The 16816-nt window shown below is 37.7% G+C and overlaps 4 protein-coding genes across 6 annotated transcripts; 2 read left to right on the plus strand and 2 right to left on the minus strand.

Annotated features, from left to right (window-relative positions):
- Nucleotides 1-1363: 1363 nt before the first annotated feature.
- LOC128889401 (ATP-binding cassette sub-family G member 1-like) lies at nucleotides 1364-10194 on the plus strand. Of its 3 annotated transcripts, none has more exons than XM_054147007.1 (12): nucleotides 1364-1638; nucleotides 3020-3277; nucleotides 6822-6939; nucleotides 7206-7392; nucleotides 7824-7969; nucleotides 8081-8319; nucleotides 8414-8616; nucleotides 8697-8865; nucleotides 9161-9261; nucleotides 9334-9489; nucleotides 9560-9800; nucleotides 9893-10194. In XM_054147007.1, exons 2-12 carry the CDS (start codon nucleotides 3109-3111, stop codon nucleotides 10063-10065), a joined length of 1902 nt encoding a protein of 633 aa, XP_054002982.1. In that variant the 5' UTR covers nucleotides 1364-1638; nucleotides 3020-3108; the 3' UTR covers nucleotides 10066-10194. The 3 variants fall into 3 exon arrangements, with proteins under 3 accessions (XP_054002982.1, XP_054002984.1, XP_054002983.1); XM_054147009.1 differs by lacking the exon at nucleotides 1364-1638 and adding an exon at nucleotides 2565-2724; XM_054147008.1 differs by lacking the exon at nucleotides 1364-1638 and adding an exon at nucleotides 2785-2941.
- A 1123-nt stretch (nucleotides 10195-11317) lies between these two features.
- LOC128889428 (ribonuclease Oy) lies at nucleotides 11318-12621 on the plus strand. The gene is made up of 3 exons (XM_054147064.1): nucleotides 11318-11451; nucleotides 11602-12118; nucleotides 12187-12621. The coding sequence occupies exons 1-3, from the start codon at nucleotides 11402-11404 to the stop codon at nucleotides 12349-12351; spliced, it is 732 nt and encodes a 243-aa protein (XP_054003039.1). The 5' UTR covers nucleotides 11318-11401; the 3' UTR covers nucleotides 12352-12621.
- LOC128889420 (UBX domain-containing protein 1) lies at nucleotides 12491-14852 on the minus strand. Its single transcript, XM_054147047.1, has 7 exons — nucleotides 14629-14852; nucleotides 14505-14558; nucleotides 14284-14442; nucleotides 13732-13983; nucleotides 13444-13666; nucleotides 12905-13085; nucleotides 12491-12740 (listed from the first exon to the last, which is right to left on the minus strand). The coding sequence occupies exons 1-7, from the start codon at nucleotides 14682-14684 to the stop codon at nucleotides 12685-12687; spliced, it is 981 nt and encodes a 326-aa protein (XP_054003022.1). The 5' UTR covers nucleotides 14685-14852; the 3' UTR covers nucleotides 12491-12684.
- A 298-nt stretch (nucleotides 14853-15150) lies between these two features.
- Nucleotides 15151-16576, minus strand: LOC128889439 (histone H2A-like). The gene is made up of 3 exons (XM_054147081.1): nucleotides 16417-16576; nucleotides 16129-16336; nucleotides 15151-15775 (listed from the first exon to the last, which is right to left on the minus strand). The coding sequence occupies exons 1-3, from the start codon at nucleotides 16436-16438 to the stop codon at nucleotides 15598-15600; spliced, it is 408 nt and encodes a 135-aa protein (XP_054003056.1). The 5' UTR covers nucleotides 16439-16576; the 3' UTR covers nucleotides 15151-15597.
- Between the last annotated feature and the right edge of the window lie 240 nt (nucleotides 16577-16816).

A 16816-nucleotide genomic window follows, 5' to 3' on the forward strand; every position in this document is an offset into this window, starting at 1 on the left:
ATAAATAGCCAATGCATGGGTAAAGGTATTCATGCCGCGAACAACACAACCATTTATCAACCATATGGGCTCAGAAATCCATGCTATATCTCAACATGTACATCAACTGTACATTTTTTTGCGACTGAAATATTACATTTTATTAAAATATATGGACAATGCATTTGGAACTTAACGGCGACGCGAAACGCGACTTGCTGTGCATGCTTTTTCATCGTCTACTAGGAAAGTTCAATGTACCCGTATTCTATGACAGTGACGGTCGTATAATTTCTGCTGGAGTATTTTCTTCTCTTCCGAGTTAAACAAACGGGAAAGCACAATGTTGTCTAGGCTATGAAATTTGATAGGGGAAAGGTGTACGCCGTCAACTATTTATTTCATGACACGCTCGTGTTATTCCTACATTCGCTTCAACTACAAATAAGCTGAATACTCGTTTAGATGAAAATGTTGCTTTCCAAGTTTGTGGTAGTTTTCACAACATTTTGTTGCGTTACGTGTTTAATTTAAACTGTCTAAGACATGTTTTCTGTAAATTCAATATAATTCTTGTATTCATTTTCTACTGCGCGAAGACGTTTGTACTAATTCTCAGTTTCACGGTCACCTGTACTGGAAAGTTAGTGGAAAGTAAAGCTAGAAGACTATGAATGGAAATTAAATAAAAGAAGTTCGCACGCGACGTTAACAACCGGTTCGCGAGAGTATAGTGTTCAAAACGGATCGGTGAGTGTTCGTAGAATTTAATATTCGAACATTTCTTAAACATTTGAATGTCATTGTTTAAAAATTGCTATTGAATTGTTAAATGACACGGTGTCACGTCGAATATATAAAGGCTCGTCCGAATAATTGTTGAATCGAATAAAAAGACTTTTGTTGGTTGGAGATTTTAAGGAGATAGTTTTGGGTTATTCATTCATCATGCACGCATATCAAGAATAGGTTCTTGAAATATTTAGTAGGTGGCTTTCATGAGAGCCCTAGGGAGATCTTTTCTTTGGCTATAAGATAGCGAGTCACTGCTCGGGACAATGGATTGCGTTGAATGTCTGATTCATTCGGCGGACGAATCGTTCAAAAGGGAGTCCTGGAAAAACATCCCTGCGCATTTCGTAGCTCGGAGCATGCGTGTACATTTTATAAAGCGGACATACACACGCGTAGATATGGCTGGGTATGTTAGGGCGAAGTAAAATCGGAGTAGTCAGTCCGCTACTGTAGCTCGTCGAGCGCGAGTCTTGCTTCGACCGATTGGAATTTCTGCTCTTTGCTGTGTACCAAATTTAATGACAGAAGACCTTAACGCGTCGTAATTGCAACGGTCATTAACGAGGTTTGCGACGACGGGAATGTGACGCGTGTGTGTGTGTATGTGTCTGTACGTTTGTGCATTTATAGATAAATGACACCACGTGTTTGACCTAAGAATAGAACAAATTTCTACAGCTGTACGAGTTTCTATCTTAAGACGTGAACGGTATCTCCACGCGAGATGCATCGTTTCTTCGATTGGCGTTGATTTCAGTGCCCATTGACGTACAATAGAGACAATTAGTCTTTCGGTGGTATGAACAGTGCGGGAATATCGCCATAATAATGCAGTGATCCTTAACTATCACGTCGCGACCAGAGGTGGGCAAAACTTTATTCGAATAGTAGATAGCGAATAAACCTACCGTTTGACAATCCATGACATTTATTCGATTGGACAGTTATCCCGATAACGAGAGAACAATCTTGTTTTCCTATTTCATGACATTTTTGAATCTGTAAGATCCACGTATTTGATTCCCGAGAATTGTTGATTTTTTGCAATCTTTAAAATTATCACTACAATTTATCATAATTAAGAACTTGTGTCGAGGTCCTAAAAAAGATTAAGAACCACTGCATCAATGACTCGCCGGAGCCGAGAGGATAAGTCGGACGTGTGCATTGGTATATCGCGAGATTTTATCGTCGTTTTGCGCGGAAGTTGGTATAACGCGACTAATCGATGAAACTGTCTCGATAGCAATGCCTCGTTTCACCAACTCGGTTGGTTACGGTGATGCATACTTATTCGATTTATTTATCCGTGCATGTATAAACTTTGCATGCGATTCACTTTAGATCAGTGGTGTTCAACCATTTATCGTTAATAGATTAAATGAATTCGGATAATACAGTGTACCGAGTAGAATATCGATGAAAGAAATGAGAATTTTAATTTTACTTTCATGGGTACGTCGGATTTTCTTTCGCTTTGATCGGTAGAATGAAATTCAAAGCCCTTCGAAGATATATATAACGCCGATGACTGTGTCTTATCCGAGATTCCATTTGCAGATGTGCAACAAACACATAAAAAATTAAGTCGTCCGACTCGTGGCATTAAAATCACGTCAGGTTCGTGTATATAAAAAGTATCGTACATAAAAATAATTGTTGCAATGACACTATCACGGTTCCTGGTATCATCTCGGTGTGTCATTTTTATCGTGAGCTGTTGTAAAATATGCGTAAGCGGCAAACGGAACCGTGTGCGCGCGTGTATACGATATCGTTGAAACTAGGAAGGCAGGACAAAGTAACTTCAACGCCAGTCTTCCATCGCGAGCTGTCGCGTGCTGAGCTTTCGATCGTTCTTTTGCATCGCGAACGATCGGTCGGTGTTGACTCTTGTCAGACGGAAAAACGTTTATTTCTGGCACTTTAATCGGTAAATCATGATTCGAGGTTTGTGACATACTTGGTAGATCATTCGATTAACTTAATCGGCGATCCTGATAATTTACTCGTTAAATTCCCGAGTTACGGACTGTCAGTCGAACGAAATTAAATTGCACAAACAACTGTGCATCTTAGTTTAATTAATTCGTCATCAGCGCGCTGCGAAACAAGCTTCGAACAGACGCGAATCTGGGCGAAGCTGTTGAGATAAGAGATATTTTTTGTACGAAAACGAAAGATTTAACAGAATTATATTTAAATATATAACTCCGTCGCTGATCATTTTTTGTGGGGATTTCAGTGGAATAAATTGGAGGAAGCCAGAGAAAAGCAACTTAATGGGTCCAGCGAGACGGTTATAAATAAATTCTTTGAAACGAGAGATCAACCATGTCGTTGAATTCGGAGTTCAACGCAGTGGATACCAACGATGGAATCTACGAGAACTCAAAACTCATGTCCACGAAGGCTACGGTGTCACTGTCGCACTTCAAAAGAATGGCACCGATCGACATCGAATTCAATGATTTGACCTATACGATACCTTACGGTAGAAAAGGTATGATAATTTATCGAAGACTAATGCTAGTTACTTGGATAATGATGTTTGTATTTTAATATTCAACCAATAACATCCACAGTTTAATTCACCGAGAAGCGATAAGAAGTGACTGATCGAATTTCTAGTAATGCATTTTCACATCATAAATTCACGCGTCAAATGTGTTAATCCGTATCTCGTTTGACGCAAGCACGTATTGTATGCATAGTCCGATTAACGAAGCAGTCTCGTTACTTTCCGTCTATAATGTCAGTTTAATGTAGTTTAGTAACTTAATCGCGGAGTGTAAATTATTCTCTGCCCTTCAAATGCAATCGCAATATTCGACCGCAGAATGAGAATCTAGCTTTTCTTGACGCATTCCTTGTGCCAACAGTAATTTGCATTTTAGTATACGTAATAATTAAGGTTGATTTATCGATGATTCTGTGTACGCTTGTTTCTGATGTGTGTATCTAGATCTTATCCGTATAAAAGTACGTATCGCAGTAATTTGCAAACCAAATGGAATACAACGCGAATATGACATTTTACTTGAATACAACAAAGAATAACGCGACTCGATAATATTTGTCGTGTACATTCATTTATTTGTTCTTTGAAAAGAACAAAGGGGTGAGTGACTTCAACGATGATAGACTATGATTAATACGTTTATCTAATTCGTTCAAGGCAAGATTACTGCAACATTCGAAGGAAAAATAAGATCAACTAATCGCATGTAAATTGAAAACTTCCCGATATGTTAACGAAGTGTGTCAGGATACTATCTACACATTATAAAGTAAGATTACTTTTAGCATAATCATTAGAAATATAAGGGTGTTGTAAGGGTATATATATATATTATTAAATAACAGTGCCACTGAGGTGTTTGAAACTATATTTTTATTTAAACGGAGTCGAAGAATTATAGACGGTAATCGGATACGACACTTTAATCTAAAATCACGAAAACGATTGTTTTTGCTTTCGAGTCAGCTCTCGCTCTGTTGCTCAACCAAAGTACGTGTTTGGTTGAGGTTGAGGTCTGGTTCGGAAGAAAATCGTGTTGGTGCATCGAAAATAAGACAACTCGCTAGTAATATAAAATCTGTCGAGTTATTTGCGCCAGTTATCATTCGAATATAAAACAGCGTAATACCTTGGAAACAAATTGGAGGATAAAAGGGAGAGTTTCAACCACGAAAACGTGAACGATTAAAAGAAATTGTGAAAACGATCTTATCTGCTTCTCGGACCTCGTGTGTTTTCAGCCACTTTTCAGACGATCCTTAAAATCTTTCAATAATAATGAAGTAAATGAGAATATACACGCAGAAAGTTTTGACGTCACGTTACGCGTTGACTAATAACTACTCGTTGAATCGGAACAATTAACGAAACACTGTAATTAGAGTTTAATCATCGTGAACAAAAACATACTAAGAAAACAATGCTGTATATCAATACATGCCTAGATTATCATCACACGTAGAGGCGATGAAATTTGAACATAGATAATAAAATTATGTCGTGAGATATTTTGCACAATGTTTGTGATAACTCGATAAGGCTACTTCCGTAATGGGCTGTGCTACAGGATACCACGTCCTCGTCTCTGGGAAAAAATGGCGAATCTCACGATTCACGATTGGTTTCCGCGAAATCTCGTAAAAGCTCTGCAGTTCTAATAGTGCCACGACCGTAATCACTCAGAGCCCGTTACAATTTCTCGGTGTTTCGCTTTCTATGCCCCTGCGGTGCCTTCAACCTTTCTCCTCGCAGATGACTAGAACTTGGAAGACGCTCGAGCGAATGTTTCTATCTTGTTTCACGCTATACATCACGGCGATAGTTATAATGACGGAAAAAAAAACTGTGTACACGCGACTAATCTCGCAACGAAGCGATAATCCCATAAACGGTTAGAGCTAAATAATAAAAGAGAAACAATTAAAGTTACTGGATGAATATATAATGCGTAACGTAACGTTTTATTTTCATTCGTTAACGACACGTGAAACACAATTACGAACTGTTTTACTCTTATTTATCGTTTATTCAACTGAAATAGTCGTATTTAAGGCTTTTCCTAGATACGTGGCTTGTTAAAACAGTACGAAATCATAAAAATGGGTCGCTTTAATGGAAAATTAAAAAAAGAAATATTATATTCATCTTATTTAATCTTTTATTATCCAGGACCCAATAATTTTCACTATTATCGCTTCATCGCGTGATTAGCGTCGCGTGTTTACACCGTTTCTCGTCAATGTGGGTGTTTTCCGGCGCACAGGAAACGTGCTTTATACACCGTCAGAAACAGCAATTCTTCAAGTGGGGGAGGAATGAAAGTAGACTAGAATGGAACTGCTACGCGTGTCGGTAGTTATGTTTCAACTTTTACAGCATCCTGTCGGTGTAGGTGTACCAATGCCAATTAAAAAACCATTACCACAAACAGTGGCAAGTAGATGCACTCAAGGATACATACTTCAGTAGCTATTGTTCCTTTGTTTCCAAGGATACATTCGAGGAAAATTGATGTTGCTAGAAGTTTGTGATGTAAACAATCGAACTAAGTAATCATCATGGTAAATTATCCGATGCACACGGTGTTTATTTTTCCCGTCCATACGTCGCAGGTGCACATGTATCCCGCAATGAATCAACAGGTAGACGGAGTTAAAAACGACGTTGATTAGTTACGAGCTGGATTCGCACGGTACACGCCACGCAAATGTCCATCGATCATTTATCAAACGATTCTTCGATAGATCTTCTAGGAAGGAATGTCGAAGACGTTCTTTTTTCGATAAAAAATACAATCGGAATTGTACGATTGCGTCTCAGAGTTGGGTACAGTTTAGACAACAATTACTATGTATATTCTCTCAAATAAAACATGCTACATTGTTACGAAAAATAGTACTGTGAACAAAAGCAGATAGAGGAAAAAATGTGGATAGAATCCAATGATTTGCCTTTTAAATTTTTATGGGGCCTTTTGTACGATATTTATAACGACGAGATAAAATTGTACGCAGAAGATTTGATTGATAAAAGTCTTGTCCCGCGAATCTCAGTCGAAAGTGACTGGATTAATTCGCCGCATCATTTGCATACAAGGGTCAATGCCATTCTTCTCGTAGCAATGAAATATAGCTAACGTGGTTCGATGCGATCGATAACGGTGTCGACATTCAGAGATTAACAAAAACGTTCTCCAGTGTCACATTTGACTATAATACGCCAAGGAACCATGTTAAATATTTAGTTATGTAAACGATACGATTATCATGTGAAAAGGTCTCGATATTATTCGGTAACCCGTATAATATTTAGTTACCTGTGACGCAGTCAGTACGGCGTATTTCCTTTGGAATATTTTTAAGTCTACAATGAACAGAAGTTGCTTACTAAAATTTCATCTAACGCGCAAAATTTTCGTTCGTCGTTTTACGGAACGACGACGCGCACTTTGTGTTTTTCCAGGTGGACCGACGTATATTATTTCGTTTCGCGGCGTAATAAATTTGTTTGTTTTCGTGTGTCACAGGCAAGAAGGTAATCTTAAGCGGAGTTTCTGGACAATTTAAATCTGGCGAACTGACAGCGATTCTGGGCCCGTCCGGTGCTGGAAAATCCTCCTTATTGAATATCCTAGCAGGATACAAGTAAGCGTTCCAATCAAATTATCATAAATCCACCGATCGATGCTTCTCGATCTTCTCGAGTCAGTGTTTGATTCGTGGAATCATTCATCGTGCCGCACCACTTTTTCCCCCAAAGCACGAGTCAGTGGAGTCAAAGATCAATGACCTCGCGTCCCACGTCCAAGTAGGCGGAAACTCCACCTAAGTCAGAGTTAACACGAATCCCAACATCGAGACGATCGATAGACTCACCCACGATACGAAATTCACAAACAGATTGTTTTCAGATCGACAGGCGTCACTGGGCACATAAGTATCAACGGGCAGACACGAGAGGCGAAACGTTTGAGAAAATTATCGTGCTACATCATGCAGGAAGATCTTCTTCAACCGATGCTCACGGTGTTCGAGGCGTTGCAATTCGCCGTGGACCTAAAACTTGGCAAAACTTCGCGGGAAGAGAAGCTCACTGCTGTGAGGACACTTTCATCTCATTCGAATAACAGATTTCGATTTTTATAGATAGCAAATAAAGCTAAGGTATAGGTGTACTCGCCTATGTAATGGGTGTACTTAGATTAAATATATTTTTTATAGAAACTCGAGCTACTCTCCTCCCTCTAGGTGTGCCACTACCCCTTACCGTGTTTGCGCGAAACTTTCGAGAAAAGTTAGGATAAGATCGTTCGTTTAGGAACGCTGTTGGGTGCAACGCATGAACCGTGTTCTTGGAAGAACACGAATACTCAAATTGCATCGCGTGTCTTTCTTCGTATTCTCGACGCGTGCCATGGGACGCTCGCGACCGTAAACAAGGGAGGGAAACGTGTTTCGGCATACTCCCATCGACCGTCCAAGAACCTTTTTCAAGATAATTCAACTAATTGCTATCTTCTACATTTCAGATAGAAGATGTCCTAGAAATTTTGCGACTAAAACGTGCGAAGGACACGATCACCGAACGTCTATCAGGCGGCGAGAAAAAAAGGCTCTCGATCGCTCTGGAACTCGTGAACAATCCTGCTGTTATATTTCTCGACGAACCGACCTCGTGAGTGCTTTATTTGGTAGCGGAAACGCGATAAAAATCCCTTAAGCGGATCTGTGCATTTACGATGCAACCTTGAGTGATTTCTGTTACTGATCACGGAAACTGTTCCAGAGGCTTGGACGAAATATCAGCCGCGCAATGTATCGACCTACTCGTACGCTTGGCGCGACTAGGAAGAACCGTGATATGCTCCCTTCATACACCGAGCGCGAGTATTTTCTCAAAGTTCGATCACACGTACGTGGTAGCTGGTGGTCAATGCATTTACAGGGGCACGGTGGACAATCTGGTCCCGTTTCTTCGACAAGTTGGCATCGAGTGCCCAAAACATTACAATCCTGCTGATTTTGGTAAATTAAATCGAGCTGAAATTCTATAGAATGATACGTCAGTTAGCCGACCAATTTCTATGAACGTGGTAGTTCATTTGAATAATCGTTTCAGTGATAGAAGTGTCCGCGGGCGATTACGGTACGGAATGGACCAGCCGAATGATAAACTTGGTGGACACGGAGCTGCCAATTGTTCCAATTTGTCGACCAACGCAGCGCGAATTTCAGCTGCCAAAAGAGATGCCGAGGCTCTCCTGGTGCGATCAATTTGTCATTCTCTCAAGGAGAATGACGTTACAACTGTGGAGAAATAAAGTACGGAAACAACAACGCCTAACTTTGAACGCGCAAGTCTTTCGCGAGCTGACTTAACGGAATTACTTGTTGTTTCACAGAATTATATGTATCTGAAAATAGGTCTACACGTATTCCTCGGTTTCATCATAGGAGCATTGTTCTTAAACGTTGGTAACGACGGATCGAAGACTTTGTTCAACTTTGGCTTTTGCTTCGCCTGCTTGATATTGTTCCTCTACGTGCCCATGCTTCCGGTCTTGCTACACTGTAAGAAAACAGTAATTAATGCGAGGAAGTACGAACTGGTACAAGAAAATTATTTTAATTAGTCGATAAACATTTAACGGATTATTAAGCGTTTTGTATTTCATTTGAGTTATATAATACGCGCGGAGAGTTGCTTTTTGCAGAATTAAATGATTCCAGCGCAATAATCGTTACGTCGCGAGTCACGGAGCATTATCTTCGGTCATCTTCTGTTTTTTTTTTTTTTTCGATATTGTTTATTCCCTTGACTCAATCGGTATTCTTTTTTGTACTTCAATTAATTGCAACATTTCAGTTCCCTCGGAAGTGCAACTGGTTAAACGAGAATATTTCAACATGTGGTACAAACTGAGTCCCTATTATTGTGCCTTCACCGTAATGAACATACCCGTACAGGTCGGACGATAGCAAATTTCGTAATGATTTACGTCATCCAACTTAATCATTAACGTTTCGTTTAATTTGTAGGTATTGGTGTCAACGATCTACCTATCGATGGTGTACATAATCACGGGACAACCTTTAGAGCTCTTCAGGTGTGCAATGTTCTTTGGTATTTGCTTTATATGCATGTTTATAGCGGAGAGCATGGCTTTGGCCATTGCCAGCACTTTGAACATCGTGGTAAGTTTTATTTGAATTTTACTATCGAAGAATTCAGGACAAAAAGGATCTGTGTAAATTCATTTTTCAGAACGGTACATTTGTTGGTCCCGCAATCAGCGTCCCCTTAATGTTGCTAGCGGTGCAAGGTTTAGGGGAAACACAAACACTACCCGTTTATCGTAAATTGATAATGTATCTAAGCTACATTCGATACGGCCTGGAAGGTCTCGTGACTGCCTTGTACGGTTTCAACAGAGAGAATTTATACTGCCCTCCCGAGGAAATATTCTGCGAGTTCAGAGCACCACGACAAATTTTGCTAACAATGCGTAGGTATTTTTCTAAATAATTACAGTTTTCGGACAAGATTACTGTTGAAGAAGTAACACTCTTGTTGACACACGATAAATTTCAATTTCAGAAATGGAAAACGTGGTCTTCTGGGTGGATGTCGTCGCCTTGATAGTTATTCTCGTTCTGTTGAAGATTCTTACATATTATTTATTGCGACAGAGGCTTAAACCGAACAGAACATTCCGAGCGCTTCATCTCATCGGAAGATTAATAAAGAATCACTTTGATTTCAATACTTAAACACTATTCTTGTTATTTCTACAACGATCATGTACAAAATACCAGGGCCAGCGAAAACTGATCTTTTCATACTTCCTAAATGTGATACAGAACCAAATAATTCAACGCAAATAAAAACGTTTTAAGGTATTGAGGATGTTGCGTTCAATCCAAACGTGATTTTATACATGAATAGTATTATATTGTTCCTATAATAAATGATTAAGTTAAAAATATTGGTAGCAATTATTGTATAAAATGTCTTCGGAAAAATAATTGTTGTCAATTCTTGTAAAAAAAAATTTTTTTATTTTTACAATACCTATTAATTTATACAATAACGAAGCAGTATTTTTAAGTTTCCAATCGTGATTATTGAATGATGTTGGAGTAACGATACTTAGCGGCTGAAAAAAGTCGAAGCATTTTTCTGTATAAAATTCGACATCAACGTACGTATTTATATACGTACCGATTGCACTCAACATACGATATCGAATCGAAGTTACAATGTTCATACTTTCAATTTCAATTATCAAACAGCACCTGTGGTGACGTATGGCGGCTAAAAGAAGAACAACACTTGCACACAAAAGTACAATGGGTTGCATGTAGGAAGACGAGTATGTTTATTCATACAATATTTGTTCAATTTATTACGTACATTAATTAAATAAACATAGATTAGTATCGTTGGGTTTAATAGATAAGAATTTTCGCGATAAATGTTATATAATGCTATGTACCTACAGTCGAGCCAATGAACATCAATTCAGTTCGTGCATAAAGTTTAATCGCACCTGATCTCATCTGTTAACAAGGATGCCAATCGCAGAAGCTTTCAATACGTGGCAAGTATCAGTAAATGTAATTAACTTAATTAAATTAAAATCGATAACGAGTTTGTAAAAAGAACACCACTTATTCTAAAAGATTTGTATAAATTATCTATGAGATAGTAAGATAAATACATTTTATCTAAAACAAATAAATTATGAAACAAAATAAATAGAAAACCATGCAGTGTAGCAAATAGAAATGCTTCTTGAAAAAAAACGATCGGTCGCGATTAATCTTTATCTACTGATGCTTCACCGAGAAAAATATTATACAAGCAGAACGTTGTATGTTGAAGATAATTTGTAACTTCTGTGTCGATAAAATGACCTGAATCTTTTGACTGAAGGGTTTAGGTAGCCATCATGGTCGACCATCTACTGCTGAAGAATGAGAAATAGAGATGGTGGGGCGATACGTATAAAAGGCGGTGAGAGGCTAGAACTTGTCTGAACTGAGTATAACGGTCACCGAACGTATTCGAATTTTCTTTGTTTACAGAAACCGAAGCTTCTCAAAGATGTATCGCAGGACAGGTGTATTTTTACTTTTCCTCAGTATTCTATATGGGTGAGTAAAAAGTTATTTACTCTTCGAACATAGTCCGTTTTTTATTTCCATATGATAACATTGTTCAAAAGTTGAAAAGCTAAAATATTGATGTATATTTATAATTATACCTTCTTTCTTTCGTTTAAATAAAAATCAATATTATCGCAGGCACGCAATAGCACAATCGAACTTCGATGTTTTAATCTTTACTCAACATTGGCCACAAACTGTTTGCTATTTGTGGAAAGAGAGTTCAGCGTCGCATACTTGCTCCTTACCAAGAGATAACGACGAGTGGACGATCCATGGTCTTTGGCCATCCGAGTACCATAAACTGGGTCCACAGTTCTGTAACCGTTCTTTACCGTTTAATGAGACTGCTCTGAAACCACTGTGGAGTCAGCTACAAGAGAAATGGATAGACGTAGAATATGGAAGAGAATCTTCTTCTCTTTGGAAACACGAATGGGAAAAACATGGTACTTGTTCGACAATGCTGGAAAACGTGAATACAGAAGTGAAGTATTTTAAAAAAGGTCTCGATCTGTTATCGCAATACGACATGAAAAACGTGTTGGCCAAAGCACAAATTTTACCTGGAAACTCGTACGCAATGACTGATATTTTCAACGCGATTCAACGAATATTAGGCAAACGGGGTACAGTAATTTGTCAGAAAGACAAGGTGAGAATTTGTCAAACTTATGTGTTTTGATCGAAATCTCCATGTAGCTAATCTAGAAATTATTTCAGAAAACGAAGAAATCGTATATATTTGAAATTCGAATTTGTTTTAATAAAAACTTCGAATTGATCGATTGCGACGGTGTTTACGGATACCCCACGAACTGTGATCGTTCTACAAACGTGATATATCCAGGCGAAGTACCACACAATTATCACGTAGTAAGAGTGTAATCAGAGAAAATTGTCCATAAACAAAGAGTAATGAATATTTTGATAAACATTATAAATTAACACATACCGTGACGTATACTTCTGATCCTTGAATAGGTAAAAAATTTGGAGTAAATTTTCCATTATTTTCAAATGTATATTTTTCTTTTTCCATTCATTTTTATAAATTATATCATTCTTGAATAACAACTGTCACAAAAACTTGTACTCTTTATAAATTATAAAATTGAAAATGTTTGGAAATAAAAATGCTTCCTCCTTAATAATCAATTTGTAGGACATTGTACACAGATATAGTAGCTTACAAGTTGCATGGCAAGTAATAACTGATGTTTATGTGGATTGCTGCAATTTCTTCTTAACAATTATAACCGAGGATGGTACTAGGCCTGAAACCGAGCAATTATTCAATTAGGTGATTTTATTCTTTCGTCTATCTGATTAGTAGAAGACACGATATCAGTACTATATACACATTACTTCGGATCATAATTGACTCAGATCGTTCGAATGAAATATCGATCATCGATCGATACTCTAATCTATAGCATACCTAAAACATCTAATGGTGTGTCATAATCATCTTCTGTGAAAATTTTCTTTGGAAAGTTCGTCATTAAACAGAATGGTCCCGAATCGTCTGACCTATTCATTTCGACAAACAATCTCACGGCAGATAATTGTTCTTTACTTCCGAAACTTTGCGTTAATGTTTGTCCATTGGTAAGTCTAATCTAAAATGTTGAATATTGCTGTTTCATTCACATGCCAATAATAAAAATATGTGCTGGGACCAGTGGCGGATCTAGACTTATCAGGCTTGAAGCTAATTACTTTGAATGGCCCTTTTCTTTTCTGAAATGTTTCATGAAAGGTAAACGTTATTATTACGAAAATATATTTATCCTCCTATTAGTTTGTTCAGCACACACTATTTTTCGAGACCAACTAAATTTTTTTTTATGTTTCGAAATATTATTCGAATTAAAACGAAACAAATACAGAATTCTTGGGGGGGCAGGAAATTGAAGTTTTGGTAGTTTCATAGCAGATCCGCCCCTGGCTGGAACAAATGAATATACAACTTATTACCTGTAACTTCGTTTCACTGTAATCTTTCCGATGCAGCGCCGTAGGCGACGTAACCACGGAAGGAGTTACAGGTTCCTTAGGTACTTCTTCATTATTAGCTCTTGCGCGTCTAGCAGCTTTATCAGCTTCAATTTGTGCTTTTACCCTTTGTCTTGCTAATTTTTCGTCTTCTTTCTCTTGCCTCCTCTGATCCATCATTTTTTTTGTTTCTAACTCTTCCCATCTGTGATCAATATGCATAAGTAAATATGTTCCATACTTATTCTCTTCAAGAAATGAATAACTTACTTCTTTCTAGCTTGAGCCATTTCTTTTCCTACCCTTATCCTATCTCTCTCTCTTGCAAATGTATCTATCCTTTCCTGTTCTTCCCTCTCCTTATTCTTTTGCCTTAATTTTTCTGATAATATCCGTAACTGTTCTTTCTTTTCATCTTCTGAAAGTGGCTTCTTTTCTTCCGTACTCTCTGAGAATTGATCATGTCCAGACTTTGTTGCATGGAATTCAACTTCCAAGTTATTTTTAAATAGTTTTCCACATCTAGATGCATACATCAATTGTTATAATAAACTGGACGGTGTTAAAGGATCAACTGGGCTACAAGGTGTTACACATAAGACAATGGGGGTTGGAGCTTGTTGAGCCCACAAACATAATTTTTTTTACTATTTTTTTAGCTAGCAATCTTGTTGATAAATACTTTTTTGAAAATACTTTAAGGAAGATGTAGGATATTTTTAAGATTTCATGCCTGGTAGACTCTATAATCCTCCCCTTCTCCCCCCCCCCCCCCCTCTCCGCCCTAGGTGTCTATAGGTTTATTGGAAACAAATTACTTACATATCGCATTTCATAGATTTGGCAAGTTCGGTAGTCGATACCTGACCGCTAGCACTAGCACTGCTATCTTCTGCTGGCGTTTGAGCAATTGATGTTGGTGCACTTTCGGCAGTAGTTTGTTCAGGCGATGGTTCTGCATCGTCTGTATGAGCCAAGAGCCTGAAATAAAAATGAAGTTTGGCATCGAACAATGAAACACGAAATAACGATCTTTCTCGTACCATTCCATTGCTGGAACAACACCTTTGTTTCCAGTCATCTCTAACGCCTTTTCTCTGAAACAAAATATACGATGAAATATTGAAGGTTAGACATGTTTGTCGACGAATCGTTAAAGACCCTTACGCTTTAGGCAAACTGAAACCCATATCGACAAGCATATTTATGTCGCTCGACGACATTTTATCCGTTTTGTGATTGAAAATGAACGAATACTTTTCACAAAAAAAATACTATTCGACACCAAGCGATCAAAAACTAAACGTCACGTTGAACCGACGCGCTACCTACACCAATTTGTACGTTGCAAAACTACCGGTGGACGGAGATGGCCAAAATTTTATTGTGATATATATAACGAATAAAAATAGCGTGTAGAAATGCATTCGAAACATTTATTCCATGAGAACAGTTATTCATGATAAACCTGTATTCGTTCAACGTAAAATACAATTTTATTTTACAATTGAAATTGCAAGTTTTATTAATTATAAAAATAGACCTAAAACTGATTATTTTCGTACTTATAGTTCTATCAGTAGTTGTTTATGTTTTATATTTTGCTTAACATCAAACATAAGTCGAATGTAGCAAAAAAAAAAACAGGGATACATATAGAAAAAAGGCCAAAATTGTTGAAAGACAATGTAAAGTGAAGATTTAATCGTTCTTTATTTTCACTCTAAATATCGTTTACAGTCAACAAAAACATTTAACCTGTTGTAATTACCATTTGTTCTTACAATGTATAGAATATTGAGAATCTAATATAAAATCAGTCAAAAGGAAAACAAAATGGATACATTAATGGAAAAATTGACTTAAATAATAGAATGTATGCATAGGTACACAAGTCACTTCTCTTAAACTATACTAAAAATGTTGGTTGATTATTTAAATGAACAAAACAAGAGCAAATTGATAAGTCACTCTCATATAACTCAGATAATTCTACAATATATGTGGTTGGTACATTGTGAATGTAATCTCATATATTCTAGATATTACTTTGTTTCTTTTTTTTTTTCTTTTTTTTTTATAGATGAAAGAAATAAGGATATAGCCCTAAAGTACTGTTAAGTTAGAAAGGTTATTCTAATATTCTTGAGATGCTTTGTCTCCTTTTCCAGATCCACCAGTACCAGTCTTTTTCGGCAACAGAACTGCTTGAATGTTAGGAAGGACACCACCTTGGGCGATAGTTACTCCTGAGAGCAATTTGTTTAATTCTTCATCATTGCGAATGGCTAGTTGCAAATGACGTGGAATTATCCTGAAACACAAAACATTGGTAGGTTTACTTAATATATTTGAAAATCCATGTTGCCATTAAAGGTCATCATTGCTTAACTCTTTGTTTTATCCTACAAGCTTGGGACATACGGATAAAAACAAAATCAATTTACTTGAAAACTGGGTTACAAAAAAAAGTTACTTTACTTGACCGACTAGGAAACGAGGTTGTGCACCACTGCGACTGAGTACATTGCCGACATTTTTTTAGCGAAACCAATTTCTCCGAAAATTTATTTATCTAGTAATTGAAAGAATTAAATATATATGTAATGGCAGGAAGAGAAAGGATAAGGAAGAGGGGGGTCAAAGGGAACGGCTTGCTCGACCAACCTCGTCTTCTTGTTGTCTCTCGCGGCGTTCCCGGCTAACTCGAGTACTTCAGCTGCCAAATATTCCATTACGGCAGCTAAATAGACCGGTGCTCCAGCTCCGACTCGTTCCGCGTAATTTCCTTTTCTTAGAAGACGATGGATTCTTCCCACGGGAAACTGGAGCCCTGCCCTACTACTGCGAGTCTTCGCCTTTCCCTTGGTCTTTCCTGGAAAAGAACGTAAACGATTTCCGCGTTTTTCAGCAGTTCGTGGCGTCACGTCGTTGTAAACGAAACACTATACTTACCACCTTTACCGCGACCTGACATTTTTTATGGTATTCTCTTGAAACTTTTCTCGAACACAAGCAACGAAGCAACTTCCTCCTTGGAATATCAAACAGCGAATGAACCTCTACCCTGGCCGACGACGGTTATGCGTATGAACGACAGATATTTTGGCGGCGACAGTTAGGTCGGCGCTGGTTTGCGCGGGAACGCTACCCCAACTAGTGGCGCCGCTATTATAATCGTAAAATCCCTAATAAAGTCGTAGATTACTTATGAAAAATCTTTTCACATTAAATTCTACTATATAAATCGGCACATAAAACATCTCGTCATTCACAAATATATAAACTTTCCAAATTCAAGTGTACAACGAATCATCACTTTTCTTGTTTTGCATTTTTAACTTTCGAGGGATAT

The sequence above is a fragment of the Hylaeus anthracinus genome, unplaced genomic scaffold (genome assembly GCF_026225885.1).
Source record: "Hylaeus anthracinus isolate JK02 unplaced genomic scaffold, UHH_iyHylAnth1.0_haploid 11997, whole genome shotgun sequence".
Lineage (NCBI taxonomy): Eukaryota > Metazoa > Arthropoda > Insecta > Hymenoptera > Colletidae > Hylaeus > Hylaeus anthracinus.

What these genes read in the sequence shown, in the direction of transcription:
- LOC128889420 (XM_054147047.1), bottom strand. Translation starts at nt 14,684, where the DNA reads ATGTCGTCGAGCGACATAAATATGCTTGTCGATATGGGTTTCAGTTTG. An exon ending in GGTTTCAGTTTGCCTAAAGC is followed by an intron (nt 14,559 to 14,628) that starts GTAAGGGTCTTT and finishes ATTTTGTTTCAG; the next exon opens with AGAAAAGGCGTTAGAGATGA. An exon ending in ATGGCTCAAGCTAGAAAGAA is followed by an intron (nt 13,667 to 13,731) that starts GTAAGTTATTCA and finishes TATTGATCACAG; the next exon opens with ATGGGAAGAGTTAGAAACAA.
- LOC128889439 (XM_054147081.1), bottom strand. Translation starts at nt 16,438, where the DNA reads ATGTCAGGTCGCGGTAAAGGTG. An exon ending in GTCAGGTCGCGGTAAAGGTG is followed by an intron (nt 16,337 to 16,416) that starts GTAAGTATAGTG and finishes GTTCTTTTCCAG; the next exon opens with GAAAGACCAAGGGAAAGGCG. An exon ending in AGAGACAACAAGAAGACGAG is followed by an intron (nt 15,776 to 16,128) that starts GTTGGTCGAGCA and finishes TTTGTGTTTCAG; the next exon opens with GATAATTCCACGTCATTTGC.
- LOC128889428 (XM_054147064.1), top strand. Translation starts at nt 11,402, where the DNA reads ATGTATCGCAGGACAGGTGTATTTTTACTTTTCCTCAGTATTCTATAT. An exon ending in TTCCTCAGTATTCTATATGG is followed by an intron (nt 11,452 to 11,601) that starts GTGAGTAAAAAG and finishes ATATTATCGCAG; the next exon opens with GCACGCAATAGCACAATCGA. An exon ending in TAATTTGTCAGAAAGACAAG is followed by an intron (nt 12,119 to 12,186) that starts GTGAGAATTTGT and finishes AAATTATTTCAG; the next exon opens with AAAACGAAGAAATCGTATAT.
- LOC128889401 (XM_054147007.1), top strand. Translation starts at nt 3,109, where the DNA reads ATGTCGTTGAATTCGGAGTTCAACGCAGTGGATACCAACGATGGAATC. An exon ending in GATACCTTACGGTAGAAAAG is followed by an intron (nt 3,278 to 6,821) that starts GTATGATAATTT and finishes CGTGTGTCACAG; the next exon opens with GCAAGAAGGTAATCTTAAGC. An exon ending in CCAGCACTTTGAACATCGTG is followed by an intron (nt 9,490 to 9,559) that starts GTAAGTTTTATT and finishes TTCATTTTTCAG; the next exon opens with AACGGTACATTTGTTGGTCC.